The sequence below is a fragment of the Falco naumanni genome, chromosome 4, assembly GCF_017639655.2.
Source record: "Falco naumanni isolate bFalNau1 chromosome 4, bFalNau1.pat, whole genome shotgun sequence".
NCBI classification, from domain to species: domain Eukaryota; kingdom Metazoa; phylum Chordata; class Aves; order Falconiformes; family Falconidae; genus Falco; species Falco naumanni.
This window is the reverse complement of record NC_054057.1, coordinates 51376589-51402983: the sequence shown is the minus strand read 5'-3', so window position 1 is coordinate 51402983 and position 26395 is coordinate 51376589. Positions and strand designations below refer to the sequence as shown.

At 37.7% G+C, this 26395-nt stretch overlaps 1 protein-coding gene across 7 annotated transcripts in view; it reads left to right on the top strand.

Moving 5' to 3' along the window:
* Positions 1-26395, top strand: part of ZMYND11 (zinc finger MYND-type containing 11) — a 107460-nt gene that overhangs the window by 24808 nt on the left and 56257 nt on the right. For all 7 annotated transcript variants that reach the window (XM_040589676.1, XM_040589675.1, XM_040589678.1 and 4 more), the window contains exon 2: positions 20651-20785. In XM_040589676.1, coding sequence (XP_040445610.1) covers positions 20670-20785 — 116 coding nt within the window. In that variant the 5' untranslated portion in view covers positions 20651-20669. The remainder of the gene's footprint in view (positions 1-20650; positions 20786-26395) is intronic.

Genomic DNA, 26395 nt, shown 5'->3' with positions numbered 1-26395 from the left:
TCAATAATGTTGGTCCAAATTCACCACCTGTAAAGAAAACCTGTCCTGGTGGTGTGTTTAGCTTGGCATTGCTTATACAGAATACTTGTGTGCAAACACAGCAGATATGTTTTTTAATTTTTTTGTTAGTGTGCAGTACTTCAGAGAGTTCCCTTGTATCGTTTCAGATATCACTTAGTCATAAAAAACCTCTTTGAATATACATTGTGGGAGCCTTAGGAGAGTGTTAATTGTGTTCTGCTGCAGTGGTAGCCAGAAGGTCAGGATCTAAAATTAATATATTTCTGAATAATTCCAATTTTGTAGCAAGGTTGATTTTTCATGGTTACTACTCCAAGTATCATGCTAATTTATGGCTAATATATTACATATTTTTCCTGTAAAAAGAAGGATGGCCGTTCCCTTCTCCTCACAGATACAGGCATGCTATCAAAACATTTCTACATTAGAAATAATTAAATGCATTGGTAGAATCTTGGACTTACCTCAGATGTGTGCAGAAACGCCATAAAATTAAGAAAAACTTTCTTTTGAAAGGAATCTATGAGGGATTTTTAGGTAAGATTCATTAATTTTTATTGATAATATATGCATCTGAAATCATTCTGAAAGAATGTTTTCTAAATAATATATTTATTTAAGGAAGATGTGTATTAGCTGAGTTCCGGTCCATTTTTATTCCTTTTTGGAGAACAGCCGAGTATAATTATCTTTAGATTAATCAGTTTTTGAAGTCTTTTCCAATGACAAGTATAGAGAGGATTAAGAGAGAGATTACCAAAGCATTAAGATTTTTTTTCTGGTTGTTTTTAAGAAGGAATCCTTGCCTTAAGTCATTTACAAAATGATTTCCTTGTAAGAAACTGTCGAACAAACAAAAAAAAATTAAATCACCTGTAGCAGGGGTTTTGTGTCCTAGGGCTTGGGAGAGATGTACAAGTAGTGAGGATCTATTTTGGTCACGCATCTTCTTTTCTAACTCTTTCATTCCTTGTTACATGGTAAGGCAGAGTTGTCTTTTTCTTTTCCAATTACAAATGTTGAAATTCCTTTCCTCTGGCTTTTCTTCTGTGAGATGAGCAGCAATAAAGGAGAGGAATAACATCCCTTCTCACATCCTCTGCTACCATTTTTTACTGGGGAATAGTTTTGGGTTTGTTGTGCTCATTTTTCATGGGTATTAACTTGCTCCATATTGTTTTCTAGTTTGACCTTTATTTTATGTTTTGCTTTGGGTTTCATCAGAGTGATGATACAATCTAAATGCAGTTCTGTAAGGTAATTTTAATTGAATGTTTGAGTAACTCTATGTGCCTCTGTAATGTATGAAATTAACTTGATCTGGAGCTTGGAAAGGCTGTCCCATGTATGATTTCATAATTAAAAAAAATAAATGAATGTAATGTTTTATTGAATAGATCTCAGATCATTTGCTTTTGGCTTTAGGGAACCTAAGTGCAGCCACAGCCTGATTCCTGCTGCTGGAGGGTTTCTTCCAAGCATCCTGTTATGTCAAAAAATTATATGTGACATAGTTCCAGCTCTGGGATTTACAAGCTAACCTTCTATAGGAATATGCTTTTGAGTAATGATTACTTCTTTTTGTTGCCTGCCTACAGTAGTCCTGGTTTAGTGCTGGACTGTATCGCATCAGACAAGTTTATGTGGGTATCGTTCAGTAGCTCTGTAATAGTATCTCCATTACTTTCATGCCTTCAGGGTTTCTTGTCTGGGTTGTTGGGTTTTTTCTGTTTTTCAAATTTTTTGGAGAGGCCGAAGAATGAAAGAGTTGAGAATGGCTTAGACCATGCTCTAGGTTGAGAAGAGTTACACTAACTTAATAACACAGTGTACAGGTGTGATCTGTTCACTGCTGTTCTCCTTGTTCTTCTGGTACCTCTGTATTGGTACATGTTCCAGTATGGAGGCTGTTCAGTGGGACTGGTTTTAATTTGTCTTTATTTGCTTAACAGAAGTAAGTTCTGCTTATCTAAGCCAATTCTGCTGGCATGCTTGCATCCATAGTTGCATGTGTATAAGAAGGCACAAGCTTGCCATTTTCATTCTACTTCCAAAGTGGCAAAACTTTCTATTACAGACCAGTTTTTATTATAGCTATCCAACAGTCATACCCTTCTTATATCAGCAAAATACCACCCACTAAATGAAACGGCATATTCAAGCATACCTATGTACATGTGCTTCCTAAAGCCCATGAAGGCAGAAACAAAGAGCAATCAGTCATTTGAGACATCAGCCAAAGCTGATTTTTTTTCAAACATCCACTGGACTTTGTTTTGGGACGTAGCTGATCGTAAGTGCGAGCCTTAGCTCTTGTCTATAACTCATTGCTCGTGACAAGTGGAAGAGGAAGGGAACGGCTTTAGGTGAGGTTTGCCCATGGGTCTGGCCAAAACCTAGATAGAGCCAGCCGAGATGGTTAGTGAAAGGCTATATTTGAGCAGGATCATAAACCTTGAAAAGGCAGTCATAAATCATAATTAAAGTTTTTTGTTTCCTCAGAGATGGAGACCGAAGCTGTTTACCAAAGGCCGTTTTTTTGTCTTTGGAAAGATGTTTAGGAAACTTGAACCGGGGTTTATTAAGCATATCTGTGGGAGACAAAAGAGGGAATTGTTGGTCTCCAGGCAGCAAGTGGCATTGACGGGCTGACTGGTGTGGTCAGAAAGGATATTTAATTTCAAAGGATAAACTACAGGATTCATTTTTTCTTTTTTTATCTGAAGTCAAGCTTATCTGGTTTATGCCTTATCTAATTTAACTTGTGAGAACTGTAAATTCAGCTATGTTAAGCAAACTATTTTGTTTAAATTCCATTTTCTCTTTGTTTTAATAAATCTTGGTTTCGTTAGGATTACTGTTGTGTGGGTAATCCAATACAGATGTCTTGAAAGAGTAAAGAAAACCTATAACTCTTAAGGAGAGTCGCTGAAGGGGGAAGAAAACAACTCTGGAACTCTCCTTTTCATTCCTCTGTGGTCCTACCGGAGAGGTTTGGATTAAAGTGTTGTATCAGAAAGTCATCTTGCTGCAGTTGAAAACCATAAGAGAGAGCCCAAAACCTCAAGAAGAGCTAAAGAGTCAATGGTTTCAGCCTATGAAATTTAAATTTTAAATATTTCTAAGTCCTGTAGAGTGTTGGACTACTAAATAGTGTAGAGAGGACTAACAGGTCCTGTCTGTGAGATTGCAGGGAGTAGGCTGGGGGTGTATTCTGTTTTGTAAATGACATAGAAAAAAAAAATAGTTTTGAGGTATATAGTATATGTACTATATATGTTTGAGATATACAATAATATGATCAGGTTGTGTTGTTTTGCTCAGCTTTTCCAGCTTCATAAAAAAAGATCAAGAAATCAGATGTTTAAGAGGAGCTTGTAGTTTTGTAAGGTATAAATAGTGTTTTCAGATAGCGAGCATTTAGCCTGTAGAATTCACCATGCAGGTCATATAGTTTAATATAGTGGTCCAATTTTCAAACAGGGCTTGATGATATAAAAGCTAATAACAGTGACAGCAAAGCATGCTTAGAGAGGGGTAATCAAATCTTATGATTTAAGACATAAGCGCATTACATGTGAGCATCTAGAAACATCTCATTCCTCTCTGTCACCTGCAAAGCCTTCTGCAATTAGCAAGGTTCATTGTAACTATTTCTAGCATCTAATTTTTTTGAAGTGTTGCTATTAGCAATCGTTAGGGATAGGATACAGTCTTCTGTATGTGGTCGTATCACGTCAGACCTTGCACAGAATGTTGCCTTGCTTTTCTGTGCTGCTGTGTTGAATGACACTAGCATGGTCTGAAACAAAAGAACCTGGTGATGTGGTGGTGCTGCTAGCTGCAAAAGCACAAAATTGCCTGATCCACCATCAAATAGAAGTGAACTTGAATGGGTTTTACATGTTACTTTGGGATTTAATTCAACTCTTTTTTAAATCAGGTGTTATAGTTCATGCAAAAAACCCCACAAAACCCTGCATGCATAAGCAGTAGTAAGGTACAAACTGAATACATGGGAATAGGTGATTTCCTCTGAAATAAAAATAAATGGAAGTGTATTTTATATCTGATTTTTACTTTTTTAATTTCTGAAGTCTGTTCTAAATAACCACTGCTGAAGTTAAAGTATTTTATTTAAAATGCAAAATGAGGGGTATTTACAGAGTTGAATTGTGAGTTCCCCCTTTCTAAATAAAACCTATAGGAAGTGACTTTGGTACTGTTTATTTAGCAAATTAGGGAAGAGTAACATATTTTAACAGGTAGAAGAACATGCTATTAATCCTTAATAAATCACAGAAAGAGATAAAGATGGCTTCCGAGGCTGATGGTTTGAATTCTAGCGTCAGATGAATCCTAAATGTTTTGAACTGCTTTTCCAGCACCCTCTGTAGAGAGGAATCCTTGAAGGGACTGGGGTATCGCCTGTGAGCAGGGTGGCTCCTCGGTGGGCTGCTTACTGCCCCATGGGATGTAGCTGCACATACAGCTTCTCCGGGAAGGGAAGTTGTACCTGTGGTTCCAACATTTTTCTTATTCTACATTCTATTTTATAACTTTGTGTGAAGTTCATAAAAGTCAAGGTCCAATTGAAGGAACCCTCGTGAATAAAGGGAGGTGTTTATTTTAAATTGTTGTAGACAGAGACATCAGGATTGAGAATTTCCACTACTTACATGTTTGCAGCTTCTTTTTACAGCTGTTTGGAGGTAGTTGCAGGCAGCACATATAGAAATCAAACTCAGACGAACCAAATACATTTGCTTAGCTGCATGCTGATAATATCAGGAGGGTGAGATAATGGTTCCAGTAGGGATATCATATAGAGGACAAAGGCCACAAAGTTATAAAAAGGGATGAGAAATTTGTACTTTACCTTAAATGAAGGTACTACTGATTTGAAATAAACAGCCTTGTGACCTAGGAGTCAAAGTTAGTGAAAGTTAGCCTCCTGAAATTACTAAGGATATTAATTTTCTTAGCTCAGTTTCTACTTGATCAAGGTATTGTTGTGAAACACAAGAAAATTCTATGGTTACGCTTTAGCAGTTTCATTTTGTCTGGCTAGATAGCCACATTTATAAAAATTACACTTCTTGTAAGAAAAATGAAAAAACGTCTTACACTGCAATTTTTTCCTTAATTAAGAACTCAATCTGTCAAGAAAAAAATAATTGAAAATATACATTATTCACATTGAAAATTAGAATGTATATCAGGCAGTTCCGTTAATCAGCCAATTTTTAGAATTGCAATGATGTAACTAGGGTTATAATTGAAATTTATCTGATTATTTTTTATTTTTGAGGGAAAAATGCAGTTATTTAAGCCTTTCTCAATGAAAAACACAACTACATTTTTTTTTTTTTACTTTAAACAGATGGGATAAATAAGATATCTTCAGTTATTCAAAGAGGTCCATATGGAAACTGAAAACATATTGATGACATTTTTCATCCAAAAAAGGCAAAGTAGCAGAAAAAGTCAATAATATGGTGGCTAGAGCCCTCAGCTGAGATCTAAGAAAGTCATTTTCAAGCAGGACTTTAGACTGGGTACGTGTAGGTGTTAGTTAAAAAAGACGGCCTGAGTGGGGGGGTGTGATTTAAGTCCAGCCACATGAACCAGTCATCCTGTTCTCACTTTATCTTCCGTGGAGAGAAATGGTTAATTTTAGGCCTTAATTCATCTGACCTATTTGCGATGTCTGCGTCACAACAAGATGAATTGTTGCACTGAGTAGATCATGTCAAGTGTGAAGGGAGCGTAGAGTGATTAGCTCAGAAATAGATGTCTGCATTTAATCCGTTTTTTCCAATCTCTCTGTGATGTTGGAGGTTACATTAACAAAATAACACTCACTGTAGAACACTGGCTATATGGCTGGAACTTCTACAGGGTTCACCTGTGGTGCCAGATACTCCAGATGAGGTGAAGGGATCTAAGATGCATTCCCACACACTTAGAACTGGTGTGTTTCCACAAACCATCTTGGTACCAATAGAACAACATTTTTTGAAGTAGAGAGCTTTTATTAAAAAGATTTTCAGCTCTATATTCATTTTTACTCTAGTGTGACTACTTCACTAAAAGGATCATAAAACAGTTGGACTAGGAGGAGAGTACACAAGCATGCAGCAGCCTTGCCAAAAGTAGAATAAACATTTCTTGATTTGGGGAGATGAAGTTTCAAATGTCCTCCTCTGAGCAACCATGCTATGGAAAGAATATCAGTTTGTTTGTCAGCGTTATTTCCTGTTCTCGAGTTGCTTAATATGCTCTCATTTTTGCAACACAGCACATAGGGAAAAGAGTTCTTGGTCTAGTGGGTCTACTCTTTCTTTACACCAGAAATCCACTCTTTTGAGAAAACTAAAACCCCAACAAACATGCAGTTACAGGTTGAAAACGCCTAGCTAAACGTTGCAGCAGGTTGAGGTAAAAAATGGTTTCTGTCTGTGAAGGAGGTTTGCGTGTTTCCTTGTTTCCTGCTCTAGCAGGAGACATTGCTCTGCAAAAGGGGGTTTTAATGAAGCTTGTGCTTTTTCCTTTGAAAACCAGATTTTCAGCCTTCCCAGCACATTTTGGGGGTAAATAGCTGCTTTCTTCTCCGAACAGGTTAGGTAACTTTTGTCGGCCACATTTTTTTTCCCAAGTAATTATACTTTAGGGGCCCTGTGTTACAACTTCTGCCTTGAATTGTTTTTATAGAGCAATGGGCAGCGCTGCTGAATGTGGTTTCTTGGTGCTTTCCATTCTCCGTTCTCTTCTCAAGTGCTTATGCTTTTGTTAAATGCTGCCTGTTTGGCAGTTGCCTACTGTAAACAAATGTTATACGTTGTCATGTGTTGGACTTTTTTTGCCTAATACTGAATATATTTTCCTGTGTGAAACTGCTAGGAAGAAAATACTGTGGTTGTTTAACCTGTATGAAATAGTTGAAAGACTATTTGTAATGTGATCATTAAGTATATTCAAACCAGGCAGCACAAAGAAGAGGAAGAGAAATGGAAGTGCAAATGTAACTGCCTTTCCCCCCCCCCCCCCCCCCCCCCCTTTTCATTCTCTCATGGTATTATGTAGATCCCCAGCCAGATGGCTACTGGCTATAAGCTTTGTGTGGACTCACAGGATTTTAACTCCTCTGTTGGTTTCCCATCTGTCATAAACCTTGAAGCTGCAATCCAGAGACTGACATGAATGTCTGTGTCTTCTTTAGCACACTGAAACAGTTGTGCTTGAAGGCTGGGGAAGGAGCACAAACCCTAACCAAGGCAGGACAGTGTCTGGTTTAACAGCCATGCTGCTTGACTGAGGAGTAAAATTTCTTGTGGTCACTTTAAATTAGAGCCATGGGTTACCACTGTGGTGGCAGCAGCAGCAGACAAACACTGCCTGAAAGACTCCCCAAAAGGAGGGTTTTTTTTCTGTTTTTGGAGCTCAGCGGAGACTGTAAACCTAAAATTGGGTTTGGTAGGAAATCTCACATCTAAAAATAAAATAGCAGACTATCTTCAACAGAAAGAAGGTGGTAAAAGTCAGAATCTCTCAACACTGGAAGAATAGATGTGAAAGCTAAAAACAATACTGTGTTCTTTCATCACTTTAAAAATGACCAATTCGGGATTCCCGGCGTTTTTTGTTCAGCATATGTCATCATTTGGACAGACACATTCTATTTCTGGTAATGGAGGTGAAAACAGTGAAAAACATCTCGGATTTCATGGTATAGGGTAGAACAAAGAGATGATCACTTCAACTGTGGGCACCCACCGAGGCCTCAGCATCACTGAAACAAAGAAACCTGGGTCCTCAAAGTGAAAGAAGCTCTTACAGTCTTGCTTTATGTCATGTCATACTCAAGAAAGCAAAACGAAAAATGAATTTAAACCTTTATGAAACAGGCATGAACAAGTAAAATAGAAATAGAGGCTGAGCACATTCTAAACAGTTTTAGAATTAATTTTAGCATGTAAGTGTATCAAAAACTTCTGTGTGTAAGCCTTTAAGGAAGTCACTACTATGATCAAGTCTTCCTAAATTTAGACATAGTTTTCTTTACTAATGGATTTGACTATGTGAGAATAAAAGTACACCTCTGTGAGAAAATAACCACTTTCCTAAGGAGCAGCTGTCTGAAATCAAGCAGTCTGGTAATCCAGCTTCAAAAACTCTGTCATGAACAAATTAACCTCTCCGTTCCCACTTTGGGTTTGGTTCTGTAGGACAGGGAGCAGCTTAAGAGGATGATGAAGTGTCAGGTTGTGTTTCAGATGTTTTCTATAGTGCTTGGTGAAGTAGCCTGGAGTTAAAATGCCCCATTTAGCATCAGGCATCACAACTGGAGTTGTTGCAGGCAGGTGCTTCAGCAGCACAGTCGACTGCAGGTCTTCTGCCTTCAGCCACGTGACAAAATAAAATACTGATTGGAAAGACTGCCAGAACTCTAGCATTTAATTTTGTCTATTTCCTGCAGAATATTATATTGTAAATCCAAGCTTCAAGTCACATGCCCTTTCTTGTAACACCATAATGTTATGATACTCTTGCAGTTCATTTTCTTTGGGTTAGGCAGAAAGTTTTTCGCAGAAATCACAACAGGAGGCTATATTTTGTGAATGACATTTTCTGAAATTTATGTTAGATTCATGGTAGGATTAGTTAATTTTCCTGGGCTTTAACTTCTGTTGGTAGCCACAGCGATGGCATACTATTCACTTATGTCCTGCATTTTCATGAATTTCCTTCACCCTGTAGGGCTAAGTCTCTGTGTCAGAGCTTTGGCTTATTCATCCGCACTTAGGTTGAAAGAGTAAAACAAAAACCCCACCAAACATTGGCAGTAGAAAACTGAAATAATCTGTAAAATGAAGTCCTACTTCTGCTGACAGAATTATTAATCCTGTGTTTCTGTGTCTGAAGGAAATGTCTGAGGAGAGAACAGTATGGTCCTGTTGCCTTTAATAAACCTCAGCCCTAGATAATGATACAGCAGGAAGAGCTCTTGAGTGTTCAGGAAGTAATTTCCTCCCTGAAGGGCCTTTGCATTCTGCTCTATGTCATCACCATCATCATCAGTGCTTGAAGAAATAGGTTTCAGATGCACCTGCGAGAGGAGTAGCAGAACATCATTTTGCAAGTGAGAAGTATCATAGTCTCGCAGAGCAGCAGAGGGCCCTTTTGTCTCTCTGACCTGTAGTTCTGGCATATGCCATGGACATGCATATAACAGCAAACTGTTGGTCAAAGAGCAGATATAAAATGCAAGTATCATCCTGATGTGAGGTGGATTTCGGTATCAAAAAGGTGTGTAATTCAGTTGACCCACAACTGGTCCTGGAAAAGCCTTGAGAATTCTCTACGTTAAAAAGTAAGACATGTTGTAAGTTGGCTTCAGGTAAGAGATGAGAAGTAAGAGTTGGAAGCACCTGAAAGTAGTAGAAAGTGTATCAAAAGAGATCACGCTAGAGTTCCCACCAAGATACCGGAAAGAAACAGCTCAACAAATTTGAGACTGCAGTCTGAGGTAGCATGCATGGTATTGGGAAAAATTCTATGCCAGAAAAGCTCATTTGCCAACCTTCTCCACACCATTAGCCACACCAAAAGCTGGTTAGAAAAATAAGTGGTATATTCTTCCTGTTCTTGCTCCCATCTATTTTAAACAACTTCTAGGAAGGAAATGCTACTCTGCAATGATAAGGCAAAAGTTTTCTTGATGTCAGTTGTTACGGGGTTTGCTGCAAAACAGGTGTTATATGAAGTAATGGCAACATATTGTCATTACCCGACCAGTTTCTTTGGAAGATCTTTATTTCTTTGAATTTTTTTTTTTTTTTGCTTTTAAAGTTTCTCTTTATAAAGTTTGTCATTTTGAAACTTAGTTTTTATCATTTTTCCACATTTCATTTATCAATTTTTGCAGCAAAGATAAAAAGAAAAGGATCATGATTATACACAGCTGTTTTCCACGTAAGGATTTGTTTAGTTATGAATGCAGTTGTTTATCACTGTGCATTGGTTTTCATGAAAAATGCTGTTCTCACATGTCTCTAAATTGTCCTGTAGGCAAGCTTTGTCCTTGTCCAGGCATGAACATTCTGGGGGGAGATCTGAGGGCACTCTGAAGTAAGAAAGTGCAAACAAAATAAACTACCTGCTTTTTCACATTAAAAAAATGTGAAATGTCAATGCAAAAAAAAAAATATCAGAATTAACTTTTGAAGTGGATAGAGATTAAAGCTTCACTAAGGAGTGATGATAGACTTGGTTTGGGGCAGGAGAAGAGGAAAGCTTTATTGGAATGTGTATAATTGGTGAGTTTGGGTACTGCCTATGAAGAGAGAGAGCATATGCTCCAAATACACTTCAGAGTGTACTTTTAAGCCAGATGTCTGTGCCCAACCTAGGAAATACATTCTCTAAGAAAAAGAGAGCAGAAAACCAAGCAAGGTGAGGACCTGGGGAAAGGCTTCCAGTTCTACAGTATAATATTCTTTTTGTTGCTCTTGTTTTGATGAACTGTCTCAGTTCTGAGATGAACAGCTGGGGGATGTTGCATGAAACTTTCAGGTCCATTATTTCTGATATTAGCCTTGAATTTCAGAAGCAGCATCTAAAGCTCAGATTTTACAATTTGATCCTCTCCCTGCCTTAATGTTTCTTTTGATTTAATGCTGTAAAAGCCTGTAAGCTTTGGCAGTGTTTATCTTTGGCTCGTCTTACCTGCATTACAGATCAATGCATTTTAACTTGTAAATTCTGAGCGTACTTCAGGAGGTTTCCAAGGGTAAGCCCAGACATTTTGGACTTGAAGGAGCTTCAGTTTGGAAACTTTAGTTGGTTCAGAATCGCACTTGTTTTCTGTATATAGTATCAGCTTTCCCCGAGATAACTGTTGACAAGGGAGTCTCCTCTGGGCTAACATTGATCATGGCCTGACTTCTGGAGAAAAGTGGTCGTGCCTGCATAACACACTGACTGTCAAATAATTCAGTATCTGAGCTGTTTCCGAAGTTGTGTAGTTGTACTTTTATTATAGAGAGGGAGAGGCCGACAAATAGCTTTGAAAGAAACAAGTTCAGGCAGCCTTTGTTTTTGTTAAGGAGCAACAAAAATTGATTCAGCTGCCTTTTGTCAATAAAAATGCAGCCTGGTGGAGGAATATTTTTTACCAACGTATAAGGTTGTAAGTCCTGTGGCTCGCAGCAGAATCACAGTTTGTACTTTAAAGATACTGTCAATTGTGTGCAGTTCAGAGAAAGAGAAGAACCAGCAATTTGGAATCTCACGTTACACTGCAAAAAGTCAACATCAACTTATTTTACCATATAGCTTACATAATCTCCAGTGAATTTACATTTTTTCATGATTTAGTGCTTTTCCATACATTCCTAATTCTTTGACCTGGAAAATCTCTCTCTCTCTCTCATTGTTTAGTGTGAAACTGACTTTATGCGGAATTACATTCCCTGCTAATATACCATGAAAAATCATTTATTTATGTCATCATACCTTATTTATTATACCTTACTTACAGATGAAGAAATGTGTTGCATCAGTTCAGTTGGAGCTTACAGAATAACCAAGCTCCTTCAGTTTCAGAAAGGAAGATGATCAAAAGCTTGCTTTTGTAGAAAAAGCTACTCTTCTCATTGACATTTCTTAGTATTTTCTAAGATGTCTTCTACCTCTCACTTTTATTAGAGAGAGCTGCAGAATCGAAGTGGCATCTATTTATCATACAAACCGAATTTCCAGCCCTTACCGTCAGCCTTTTTTGGCCATGATTTTTACCCTTTTACGACTGAGTGAGCATTGGAGCCTGTCAGGATGCATAGCTGCATTAATCATCTCTGCTCCCTACAGCCAAGCAAGTGGACAGGAAGCATCTATTTACTAAGGGCTTGTCTACATGGGAAATAGCTCAGACTGCTCATTAGGCATTAACTCCTTCCATGAATTCTCCTCGAGCATCTTCCTGAGGTTTAGGTTTAGACTGCTTTGGAAAATACAGAATTTGGTAGTGGGATGTAGTTAAACCACAGAAAGCCTGTATAAGTGTTCAGCATGGGTTCAGAACATGATCCTGTCTCCACGTGTCACTTGATCTTCTGTAACTGACCCTCTTCATGCTCTTGGTCTATGGCAAATAGAAGGTAAAACATGTTAGTTCAAGCCTCTTACATCAAAGCATGTGTGTGTAACTTTCTTGTGTGTCTGTGTATCTGTGCATTCATCCAGGGGAGCCAGAGCATCGCTGATGGCAATTTGGGTGCTAGTATTATTTGTGCTAATTCCTCAAGCAAACAAATCTGGTGAGAACTTATTATTTTTCAGTGATGACAGGGGACAAGAAGTGTGTAGGATGATCTTTTACACCTCATATGAGCCATCTATTATTTAGTGATGTTGAAATTAGTTATGTTGGACTGTCTTTTGTATAGAAGATTTTTTGAACAAAGATGAGTAGTCTTCTAGAGATGAACTTAAAGGCTGTTTAATACTAGTGTATCATCATCCTGGAAATAAGGGGCTTTGTTACTATGGCAGCTAAAGCTTATCTTCATGAGAAACTTGCATCACTCTACAAGAACTGTATTTGTTAAAGCAGTTCATACTAGTGCAAGCTCCATTGTGGAAACCTCTTCAGTGTAGCTTAATTTCATTAACTAAGCCTTAGCCAAACCACACTAAATTGTTTTTTAATTGAAATTCCATTCATTTAGAAGTCTGCTAAATGCATTAATGGTTTATGCATTTTCAGTGGTGCTATAGAATAGAATAGAATTAGAAATGGAATAGAATACAATATTTTAGTTGGAAGGACCTACAACAATCATCTAGTCCAACTGCCTGACCAATGCAGGCCTAACCAAAAGTTAAAGTGTGTTCTTAAGGGCATTGTCCAAATATCTCTTAAACACTGACAGGCTCAGGGCATCAACCACCCCTTTAGGAAGCCTGTTCCAGTGTTTGACCACCCCCTCGGTAAAGAAATGCTTCCTAATGTCCAGCCTAAACCTCCCCGGTGCAGCTTTGAACCATTTTTTTTGTCTGTAAACAAAAACTTGTGTGGGTGTTTATGTTCCTATGTAACTTAATTTTGTTACTAGCTATAAAAATATATATATTCTCCATGTATTTAATAGCTATTAAAGGTTGAAATATTAAGGAACATACTGCTTATTTTAAAAGATTAACGTGGAACCTGTACACATGAAAAACTGTATTGAGACAAATCTTTAGCAGAAAATACATTATGTGGTTCAGCTTATCTAGGCCTATTACCGGAAGTAAAACATGATGGCCATTACCAAAAAAATATAGTCAACTGAAAGTAGTTGGTGTAGCTACATTGCTACATAACAGATTTGGCTCTTTGCTTTCAGCCCTTTCACCTATATTACATTCTTTGGCAGCTGTGTTCTCTTCTCCAAACTTACTTTGCTAGATACAGTTCTATTCAGGGATTTCTGCCAGATGGGAAGAGAGGATAGTTTCCTTCCAATTTTTAGGATGACACTTGCTATTGTCTGTGAAGTTCCAGGCTGGGGTTGGCTGAAGGGGCAGCAGAATATAGGATTACATTGTAGCCATGTACATATGTTTGTATCAGATAGCAAACAAAACCACTTTGAACGGCCTTGTTTGTGGTGTATGGCGATTATTCTGTCTTTCTCAGCATCTGTTGTTGGTGCTTCATCTTAGGTTTTGTTATATTCCATTTACACTGACTTAAGTTTCCTTAGAAATTCTCATTTGGGGTGATGCCTCAACATTTGTGTCAACTTCTTTCTAGCAGGGTGAGTTAATTAAACAAGAAAGTCCAGGTTTGGTTCCAAAAGAAAAAGAGAGTTTGTTCTACTATTTGTGTACTGATGGTTCAGAATGTCTGCACTTAAAATTCAAGTATCATATGCCTTAGCCTCAGTGAAGGACACTTACTTAATCATTTTGAATGAAATACAATACAAATGAAGTAAATGCAATATAAGGGATTAAAATAGAACTTACACATATGTGTAGTAAAAGTATTCTTGGGGCCTTTAATTCTGTACTGTCCTTGGCTCTGGTTTCAACAGTGGCTCACTGCCATCTTGGAATGGCACAAGGTAATAGCAAGAGCTTTCTTGTATTCTGTGTACTGAAGTTGGAAAAAAATTAAATTGCAGAGTGAAAGAAGCAGAACACTACAGTTTTGTATTCACATAGTCCTGTTTTCTGTCTGTACTGCACTTTATGGAGCTATGCAAAACCTCACCAAAAAGTTGTATGACATGAAGGTTGTAAACCTAGCAATCAGGAAATGCAAAAGGTGGCGTTGTGAGTAACAGCACGATTATGTCAGTTGCACATGTGAAATATTTAGGATAATTATGCTAATAAACATCTCTTTTGAATAGACTGTGTACACCTTCATCTAACAGCGAAATGAAAAGATTTTCATTAGGAATGACACACATTCAACATCCAGAAGTCTCCTGTAGCTTAATAACTTCCAAAATGACAGCATTACAGCATGAACTAATCTCTTCATACAAAGAGGCACACTGAAGAATTTGGTGACTTTTATTAATTTATAGTCTAATTTTCTGAGTTTAGTTTAATTAGCAAAGAAGTTTTTCTTTTTTCATCCACAAGCCTTCGTTATATTTTTCAGCTTCATGAACATCATTGGACACCTCCCTAAGATTTTCCTTGTGAGGATGTGGAAGAGCAGTCAGCAGTTGAAAGTTTACTGCAAAACCCTGGAAAGTCAGCAGAAAGGCATTTGTTGATTTTAATGGATTTGGATTAAGTCCAGAATAAATATCTAATGATACCAAAACCACTTGCTTTTTCTTAAACATTTGAAAATGACTTTGTATGCAAAATCTTTATTTCTAAATAACCTATGCTCTTGCAAAAGAGGGTCTTCTGCTACCAGGTGCCCAGCTAATCCTGAATTATGCTCTTAGTATTGCACACTCAGGAAGACAAGTGAATGGTAAGCAAAATGTGGAATTACTCTTGCCAAAAGCTTTGTCCTCATCCTAGCAGCTACTCCCCACACTTTCGGATCACTAGATCTAGAAAGCAGATCTGAAGTTAAACTTTCTCTTGTTTTTCTCCCCACACATGACCTCCGCTGCTGCTCAGTCAAAACATGTTAATGTGCACCTTCCATGTGTAAAAATAGGATAGTTACCACTTCTGCTCTCAGTTGTCCTGGAAGGAAAGAGTTTACCTTTCCACTAAACTGGTGATGAAAGATATGTTTTAACAGCAGTTTAAATTGTAAACTATAAACTTGCAGAATTTCAGAGTACAACAAAGACTTTGTATAAAGTCCAGGGACCCAAACTCTACATTAACTTGCAAACCTGTAATCTGGATTTTAATAGGAGACTCCTATTTAATACAAGAACAAAGCATTAAACATTTGGAACTACTTGTACTTCTGATACATACAGGTTTTATGCTTACTATAAAAAGTTACACTTTAAGAAGTACTAGACCCCATATTATAATGTGCATATAAATATGAAGTTCAGTCTGTGTCCAGGCTTCCTAGCTGCCCAAACTCAGCCAGTCCCACAGCATGAAAGCCACAAAAACTAGGTCTGAGCCTGGCTTCTTCCTCCTGTTGAGCCTGAATTCTCTTCACTGTGTGGTGTGGAAGAAATAATAACAAGCCCCCATACTGCTGAAAGTCAGAAAGTAGCTGCTGAGCAGTGGCAAGGATCAACTCCTTAAACTGTCTTTCTATTGCAATTAACTGCATACCAAATCTCAGCCAAATGGTGGCTAATAGCAGGGATGAAGTTTAACCTGTTTGACTTTGCATTGAAAGGGACGAGCGCCACAGGTAACTTCACTTACAGCAAAGTACAAACAGAAGATTTAACAAGCTACTACTTGTCAGCTCTTAATTAGCAGCTCCCATCAGAGCAGCAGCACCCAACTGTAATACCGTCTGCTGCAGTGCAAAGTCCAATTCATTAGTTAAATTTTCAGAAGCATCATATTTTGCTTGGACGATGGTATTCAACAGCTAAAGCATGGCAAGATTTGACTACCTTTCAGTTGTTTCTGTCTGTAGGGAGAGTTTCTAGCTAAACTTGGTACCTGACAGTATCTGCTAGATTGGATGCAAGCAGCAGGTCAGGAGGTTCATTGGGCTAAATCCCTAGACATGCTTCAAGGTGATTTTTGTTTATTTTGACTTGCAGTGCAAATTTCCACTTCCATTTCAACTACTGTTGCAACAGACAGCTGTACAGCATTTGATTTGGCCAAGCCCATGTGTAACAACTACTAGCCTTGCTGTTTTGACAGTGAGTCTGGTTTGCCACTGCTGTAAGGTCACCACCGCATGGCAATGCACACTTTGCTGTGGGCTTTGAGAAGATAAGCCATGCTGTGTGTATTCACAAGATAAAGCACAGTTTGTTGAGCTTGGTTGTAAGAAATGTGGGTGACATTTAGCTCTTAAGGAAAGTTGTGTACAAGAGAGTGGTATACTTCTCAGAATGTTGTATGTAGGACAGTCGAGAGGGATTTAAAATACGAAATCTTGTAAAACCTGACTCAGATTGCACTGAGGAACAGTTAGAGTTGAAAATTGAGAAGGTAAATTATTTGCTTTGGCCCCTGCACGAGTGAGCGTGTGATGGAAGTGTGTGAGCTGGCATGTCAGCCACACAAAACTTCCTTTGTTAGGAGAATCCTTGTAAACTCTGGGTCCCGTGGATGTCTACAAAACCTAAGACATATCCTGATTCTTAGATTTTTAGCCATCTTTTGTTTGCCAGCCTTTCTCCAAGAAGCTGTATCCTGCCATAAACTTGCTAGCAGTGACAGAAATGGCATGAAGCAAATAATTTTGAATGGACGGGGGTTACCATAGTTAAACAAGCATGATGGCCAGCACATCATGTGCAGGAAATTAATGTTTACTTCAGTTTTCAGTTTTTCTTTCCAGGATATTGAAATGAATGCTATAATGGAAGAGGGGAGTGAAAAACATCTTCAAGTGTTTATATGTAAATGTACATTTCAGTGTTGTGGTTTTAAAGAGTCTCTGGAGTTCAAACTTCTTTAAAATGCTGCATGGATGAATCAGCCTCTTTTGGTATTTTACCTCTCAGCCATAGATTCTTACACATGCTGACTCGCACTGGATGTTTATGCTTGTTCTCTTGTGTGCGCACGCACCCACACATAAGCAAATAATCAGGAGTGATAAATACAGATAAATATGTCTCCCATTAAATTTTGAACTGTTATTTTCATTAAAAAGTTGTGCATGTTGAAGCACTGGGAACATTTCCTGTTGCTTGGAAGTAGCACTCCAAAGCATTTTATGAACGATTAACAGTCTGATACAAGTTATCTTTAAGATTTCATAATAATACAGAAAAATGCTTATATTTTTGCAGGAATGCAGGGAGTAGACGTTTGTGGTTAGTTTTATCATGGAGGAAGAGTGACTGCAATGAACAGCAAGAAATATGCCACAACCTTTTAATCTTTTTCTTTAATGTGAAAAGGCTCTATATTTCATTTACACTACACAATTAAAAGGTGAAAATAATGCTAAAGTGGTCCAGGCTTTGGGTGGAGTGGGGGGAGTATTTTTATATTTTTGGATGTGTGGTATATAAGAACTGCTGTTTCAGTAGTGGAGTGCCAACTCTGTAGTTTAACAAAAGTGCCCTTAAATAGTAAAGAAGCAATGAAAATGTATGTTCTTTGAAGGCAGAACACCTAATAAAACTATTTTGTCTGACAAAAAAAAAAAAAAAAAGAACAGAACATGTATGATTGGCATGTCCCACCTGTGCGAATTCTTCCTGGTTTTATTTCCAGACAAACGAGGAGGAGGCTCAGGCCAGCCTGGTCCCCCAGAGTGACCTCGCCATAGCGGAAGGGCACCTGGGAGGCGTGTGCCTGTACTGTGGGTTGGAGTTAGGCCTGGCACAGGGCATAGCAGTGCTGGCGTGCTCCAAGCCCACAAAGTGCCATAAAGATGGGGCAAGGTGGTGGTGGGGAGGTTTGTTCCAAAAGCACACTCCAAAGGAAAGGGGGAGCCCACAAGGTCTTTGCAGGGAGAGGCCTTCTTCTGCCCGCTGGCAGCCATCTTGGGTGCAGCTCTGCAACCACAGGGCTTCAGGAACTCCTAACTACAGTGATCCTTCACTCTCCCACTCCTTGTCTCAGACGTGGGCTTTTTCTCGCGCCCTTGAGACAGAAGAGGGAATTCCTTAGACCCAGAGGTCAGCCTTTCCTCGGCTGCGCTGCGGGGCCAAGCTGAGGTGGCAGGTGGGTTCCCTGGGGCCCTGCCCTGTGCTGGCCCTGGCACCCAGGCGTCGCAGGGGTGTGAGAGAAAACCACCTCCTCCCCCCTCCGCCAGGCGCCCTGAGCGCGGCTCTCACATGGGCAGCCATTTTCCAGGCTGCCAAAAAGACCAGTTATTTTTAAAGTGGTTGGGATAGCAGGACCCGCTTCATTTATTACAAAATAAACTGGTCTGTTGTTTCACACTGATATCAGGGTCGAGAAGGATGAGTGTTTGTTTCCTCCTTGATCCTCACATGTGGATGTGATACTGCATAAGAGGCTCCATGTCCAGCCTGTCGACTGTCACATCAGCTAACAATTTTAAAGCAGATATTTTGTAGAAAGCTATAATAAAAAGAATAATTTCACTTTTAGTCAGTTCTGTGTTGGGAAAGGAATTTTATGCTGAGATAGCAGGGCTGTAAAGATTGTCCTTTCTCATGTTAGTGTCTAACCTTTGTGTTTTACAGGTCTATTTTTCTTAACTAAATTCTACAAATAATCATATGTTTGTCTTACAATCAGCAATCAGGAGGTTGGTTTTTTTTTTTTTTGTTTTTTTGTTTTTTTTTTTTTTTTTTTTCTAACTTGTAAAGGCTTCATGGTCTGTGAAACGAATGCAGAGGAGCTCACAGGGATGCAGTGTCTTTTTTCCCACTAATCCCAACAGAGACTTTCTCTGAATCATTCTTGGGTGATGCTATCTACTGGCTGCCACTCTTAGCTGTATGTCTGTCATAGTCCCTCTTATCCTTTCCTCAAAAATGCATTCTTGGCCTTTCTTTTCTGTGAGATCCATCCAGTTGTCCTTGCTTCAAAATCCAGTGGGAAGAGATTTCTGAAGCAGAAACGTGGGGTCAATGTGTGACCACACCATGTCTCTGCGAGCACTGCTCTGTTCTGCCCTTCCCTGCTATCTCCAGCAGCCAGAGTGCCTCATGTGCCTGGATGTGCACATATCACTTCACATCATCTCTTTTTTTCTCCCTCTTTTTTTAAAAAGACGGGCTACATAGTGTTAAGTATAATGCTGTTAAATTGTTTCTTCTCCTTAATAACAGAACATTGCACTTCATTTCATTACACCTGTAGAGTGAGAGAAATACTGGATCTGAAACATGACAGTCCTCCTTGACAAGTACCTGTACATCCCATGGACTTGAAAATTACATTGCTGCAACTGCTACTTGAATCTGGTTTAATTTTTCTGAATTTGAGAGGAGGAACACTTTTAATACTTAAATTTCCATCTTTAACATGGCACAGATGGTGTAATGTTTTTGCATTTTTTATATTATTTTGGGTTACTGAAGTTAATATTCTGCTAGCTACAAATATCTGCGTGCATACCACAGAGTTCATTTTGAGGACAGAGCTCTAAAATAAATTATAGACCTTGGTAGCAGTCATAAATCAGTCATTTTTTTTTTCATTGAGAAAGTGGTGGCACTGGAAGAAAGTTATTTAGTGATCAAAATGCATCGTTAAGCTTTTAAAAAGAGATTCTGTGCCTGTAGTAGAGCTGTAGGCGATTTATGGCTTATCTGTACTCATTGCCTCGAGCTTTTGGAAAATTTGTAAACAAAGCCAGATGCTCATTATGTTCCCGTTCAGGGTTGGTTAGATGGGTAAATGCCATCAGAATCACTTTGGTCCTGTTGGGTTTTAGCATGTTACAGGAAATGGAGTTGCTCCAAAATATTTATTTAAATATTTATTGTCCATGAAAATCTACTTATAGTTTCTTCTCATAGAGTGAATTTGGTTTTAATAGTTGTAAATTATAAAAATAGGTAAGTTACACTCTGAGGACTGTGTTGTGTACTAAGTGGTGGGTCCATCTTTTCCTCTGTGTTGGAGTTCATGCTTACACCATGTGATGCAGTAAAGTATCACTCGCTGTTTTTAAAGGGTTTTGGGCAATGCAGGAGCCTGTGGAAACATCAGGCTTGGGTAGCTTTTGCTTTTACCAAGTTTTAGGGAACTGAGATGTGAACTATTTGACTTTTCATAACCAGTTTGATAAGTTCAGTCATTTGGTATTGATTTGATAATTTTTACTGGTAGCCTTTTGTCTTCTGTATAGATAATGTGATGTGAAAGGTGTTCTTGTAAACTAGTTTTTGCTTTTTACTGCTCTTTAAGCACAAGAAAACATGCTGCTGTATACAAATTTAATTGCTGTAGGTTAACAGAATATTCCTTGTAATCATATTTATTGCAACATGACCATCATGTAATCCATTTCATAATTCATTATTAACCTTTTGGTGTATTTTTTCTTTTTTTTTATCGGCTGCAGCTGACCAAGTAAACAGGTCATGGCACGCTTAACGAAGAGGCGACAGGCAGATACAAAGGCTATCCAGCATCTTTGGGCAGCTATAGAAATAATCCGGAACCAGAAGCAAATTGCTAACATTGACCGTATTACAAAGTAAGTGATCCATTCCCAAAAAAGTCTTGATGAGGGGGGAAGGTTGATGCTGTTAAAAGCCGTGGGAAACAGAGACAGTAAACATTGTGAGAGACTGTTAAACAGTTACATGCACTTCTGTGTTACTAATTATCTAATTATAAAAGAAAACCAACTTCGAAACTGAGCACCTAAAGATCCTCTAGTGAGGTTTAATCCATTGAATCTGAGATCTTACTGACCCTGTATTTGTTTTGTATAAGCAGCTTTAGGAAATATGCAATATTTATAGTACTTGAACTAAGTTAAGCATGCAAGAGTTGTACTCCATAGCTTGGTCAAAATACAAGTAGATTAACGTTTAAGGAGAAGAGGGCAATAAAATCTGTACATAATCTATTTCTTCAGGAAAATGTGATAGGCCAATGGAGAACTCTTTTCTAGAAGGAAAAAATAAACATGAAATTGGGTTGTTCAAACAAATAAGAAGCCATATTTGCTAAGATTAGCATAGGACACTATTAAAGAAAACATGAGATGTGGAGTTTGCAATGTGTAAAGTTCTATCTTGAAATACCTTCTAAGATAACTTGGAGTAGCCATTGTAATAACAATTGAGGGAGGTTTTGTGCCTCTCTGCTTTGTTTGCATTTCTAGGCCAACATGTAGGTTGCATTTGTCAAAGTAATCAATATGAATAATTTAAAAGAGCAAAAGTAACCACTTGGCATCTCTTCAGTTGCCAGAACCAGTGTGAACTGATAATGAGGCCAGAGACCACTAAAGGGAGAGTTATAAACAGTGCAGGTAACTAAAAGAAAATCATAACTTGGTCCACTGGCAGAGTTTGGAAGCTCTGAGGTGGAAGTGACAGGCAAAACTGGCTTCGTAAGTGGAAGAAGTAACAGTTCAGGTTCTCCAAACACAGTGAACAGTAAACAGGAGAAAGAAAAAAGATGATGTCCCAAATGAATTAGTGTGTACCTGGCTCCTACAACAAATAAAGATTCACCATTAAACTGAAAAGTACCTTCCCAGAGATAAGAGTTCCAAGTGGGCTTGAGAGGGAGATTGTATTTTAGGGAATTTGGGTTGCACTTGAGTTTCAGAATGCTTTAAAGCATACGTATTCGCATCATGTCTTCAAGGAGACAAGTGCATAAACTAATGCTATACACTTTCCATTTTAACATTTCAAATTACTTGCTCCAGGCCATATATTAGCTGCGTTTTTTTAGCTGTTTATGCTCGTTTTATACGTAATAAAGGGAGACAGGCCCATCTAGCTGGGGATTCATCCCACTCTTGTGAGAGATGCCTATTTTAAGGAAGTTTGAATAACATTTAGCTAGGTAAAGTTAGGTAAGACAAATACTATTGTTACAAACAATGGTTGAGAAAACGAGTAATTAGATGGTAGAAAAAGAAGTACTGCTCTTGGTAACTGAAGGGTAGTTTGATTTTTTTAAAAATAGGCTAGATCCAGATTCTATGACTCATCGCTAATCAGAAGAAAAATAAGTGACTAAACAGAGATGCAAGCAGCCCCAGTACTTTGAGAAAGATGTGCAAGGTGTTAGCAGTGAAGAGCAATCTAAAAAGTGCCTGGACATTGTAAATGTTCTACATGCACATCAGTGATGAATGATGAGCAGTGATCTAGTTTCTATTATATGATATTTTTAAGAAGATAACTTTTGACAAGGAAAACATAAAGATAGTTGAGTTACTTTACGGTACTAGTCATTGATGAAGAAACACAGATGACAGTAAATGGGTATGCATGTTACATAACATTCAAAATAAAGCTCTGAAATCATTAGGGCATCAGAATATCTCTTCTTACGAAAACTGAGCAGCTCAGAGATCATTTGGCCAAGTACAAAGATAATCAGTTTCTGGGCACATGGGCAAATGTATGAATAATAAGAAAGACCAAAACCAAACGGTGGTTCAAAAGTGAAAATTATGAGCCTATGTGCATAGTTGGAGCTGTAGGGAGAATTCTCATACTTGGATTAGTAACATTTTTTTAGAACTGTTTATACCTCTTGGGATTGACTGACAGAATGGCTTTGCATGTTACAAGTGTTCACAAGTAATGATGACAATGAAATGTATGGAAGCATGTCTTACTCCTGAGTAAGGATACAGAAAAACAGAAAGATAATCTTTTTTTTATAAATACATGTTTAAGGTAAGTGACAGTCATGTAGTGGATGACAAATGTGTACTTTCAGAAAACGTCACAAGTTGAAAAGATGATTCATGATTTGATTTTTTATTTTATTTTCTCTTTGATATAGTTTGAGGATTCATTTGTTGCTAGAGACAAGATGTCCTGTATATTTTGTGACCTGTTAGTCCAAACACCTTCATAGCAGAATCTCTGTTGCTGCATTCTTTGTCAGGTGGTTTGGTACTTTTAGGCAAATCTATTAGTTGGCTTTTCTTGTAACCGACAGCTCGTCATGGTTGTCTCCCTCTTCCTAACGTATTTTATTTCATTTACTTCTTGCTTTGCTTAGTCTTCTGGTGCCCAGTAGAAGCCATTATACATATCAAGGAGCATTTACTTCCTATGACTAGGGAGGAAATGTTTGTAATATAAAAAGAAGATTTGTTGCTTATAGAATATGCAGTGTTTCAGCTCGGTACGTTAAAAAGACAGATATATATAACACATTAAAATATGTAAAATGTAACCTGTGCATTTTATGTGTAATTGTTAAAAAATATCTGGGGTAAAGAAAGACTTCCAGAAGATACTGGCAATGGAAAGTATGCAAGAAAAATCTATAGAACTAGCCACGCATATTCTGTAGAGAACATAAGAGTAGGAGGATAGTGTAGAAGGAGCCAAGAGCACTAGAAGGTACTTCTAATATTATCAGGAAAAACCTATAAGGAAAGAGGCTCTTTAATTAAAAGTATGCTTTGCTTTTAAAATTGATGAAGAGGAAAATCAAGAATAGAAAAATGAGTGATTAGAAGTGATTGAAAACTGTCTTACATTGAGGAGAGAGTTGAATACGCAAGTTGGAGCCTTTAAGAACATAGTAAGCTTACTGAACTTCTGGCAAATATTTTAGAAAAGTCATTGCATGCAGAGTAGTATTAAGAAACACAAGAAAGTTATCTATTTTTGAAGGAATTAAAAATGTGTGTGTGGAAAAACAGCAAGTATATGACACTGTTAATTGGAGTATTATATAAATACTTAGATAAAAGCATTGGTAGGGAAGAGACCACACTGCACAGACTTAATGTCTCAAAAAATAATAATCAACAAATCATTATATGAAAGGGATTCTGCAATTTTAGTGATATATGTTGGGGGTACATTACAGTTGGAAAGGTATTTTCCATTGGTTGGAGATAAGCATGTTTCAGTAGCTTGAAAACTAAACAAAGGACTGAAAACCAATGCTAACAGGAAGTAACAGTGTAGTGAATTTTAAGGAATCAGTACTAAAAGTGCAAACTGCCTTTTCAAGAGAACTTTAAAATATATATGTAACTTCCTATATTTGTACATAGGCTTAAGCATATTCAGTGCATTTTTATTTTATGGTAAAGCTCATTTGAAGGCAGTGGTAACATTTCTGTAAAAGTATGCAAAATAAATATTCTCACCTGGCTTATATTGTCATAGTGTATCTCAAGTCAATGAATTATAATAATCTAAAATCCAGCTACTAGAAGTATCTAACATTTTTAAACTACCAAGTTACTTCATAACAAAATGATATTTCTAAGAATTATTTATCAAGAAATACGACTTATTTTTCTGTCCAGATTATATTGGGATAATTTGACCCTAATACGTCAATTATTTAGATGAGTATTATTGGCATTAGTTATGCTATAAACACTAGCAGAGAAATGGCTTCCCGTATCTTGTGAATTCTCTGTCAAGAGTGCAGCTTGACAAATTGTTCATCCCTAAAAGTGTGTTAAAAATTATAATTATGCTTTGACTTTCTGTTTTTTCCTCATTATTTTCCATCTGTTTTAGATTTTGGGTAACCTCAAAAATTGATTCTATGGAATGAAATGCCTGAAAAAACACTGGAAAAAAGGCATGCATATTTAAATGAGTAGGATAAATTATTGACACTCACTTACATAGCAGATTGATAAGTATTTCTGTACAGCCTGTTTTTAAAGTTCTTTCTTTGGCTACTCCAGTCTTTCAGTCTCTTTTATAGTGTTTTCTTTATAATTCCCTACAGGTAATTGGATTCCTAAGATTTAATTAACTATTAATTAAATATTTACCCTTTTTATCACAAAGTATTGGGTTTTCTCAGTAGCAATTTATGAGCATTTCATGATCTTTATGAATAGCTCAGAGTTCATTATCTATTAAGTTAATGTTATTAAAATACCCAATTGGCAAATACGGTTCTAGAACAATTATTGGCCGCTTTCAGGTTTTTGTCATTGTAAACAGGTATTCTGATTTCTAAACTATTTCATGAAGACTAATGGGAAGAACCAAAATATAATTATTTTCTTCCATACTTCCTTCCTCATATTTTTTTCTCTCTGCCTTTGAGGTTTTTCATGATTTATTTAGTTGATTAGCTTCTCTCCCTGTTCCTTATAAAGGCAGTGTCTATACTGTCTTTGTGTACTGTGACAGGAAGAGCCCTGGCACTGTCTGGAGCAGATCTGCTGTGACCACATCACATTGCCTTTGGCTCATGGAATTGTTTCTTTGGCCTTGACATATTTTTTGTTTGTTTTGTATGTGTGTGTGGTTCTTCAGTTCTAAGTGCCAAAGATAATACAGCCCACAGCAATGCTGTTCTTGAACATGAAGCTAAAGGCATGATGTTTGCCATAGGGCATGATGTGAAGGCATCTGAGGACACACAGCATGCTGGAGCAGTGTTGGAGTGCCTTTGGCAGAAGAGGCCAGTCTTGGCATGGTTTACATCTATGTTCTCTATCAGGAGCAAACTAACCTCTTGGCCATGCTTTGCCTTTTTCACAGGAGGAGCAATTTGGCTTTCTCTAGAATGGAGCCTGAGAATGAGTTAGTTTGGGAATGAAACCAAAAGTGACTCTAGTCCACAGGATAAAGGTATCCCAACTTTGCGGGGAATGAAGCTGATGGAAAGACCGTTAGCTAGGATAAAACTGTCATGCTGTAATTGGAGAATTTGTGTTAGTTTCAAATTGAGCGAAACTGAAACTATCAGTTTCATCACTCAGCTGGTTTACAACATCGGTGATACAAGAAAATGCCTTGTTTTCATGAATAGGTACAAAGACTCTCATCTTTTTTAATTGGCTTTCAAATGGGATGGTCTAGCACTTGGATCCTAAATGGTCATAACCATTTTTTGTGTATTTGTTCTGTCGACTCATTTTTGTTATATTCTAATATAGTGTAAGTGCAGCTAAGTCAGAACATCTAAAAGAAATGAGCAGATCCCAAGCCTATATAGAGCAGACTCTGTCAGTCCCTTGTTAGCTTTGTGTGGACTGACATTAATCAGCATTGATGGGATAGCATGCCAGAAAAGAATTCCTCAGTATGAAAGATTACTGTAAAGTGATGAAATTTTCTGGCCCCACAGTTGAGATGAAGTCACTAGCAGTTGTAGATTGAGTATGTGA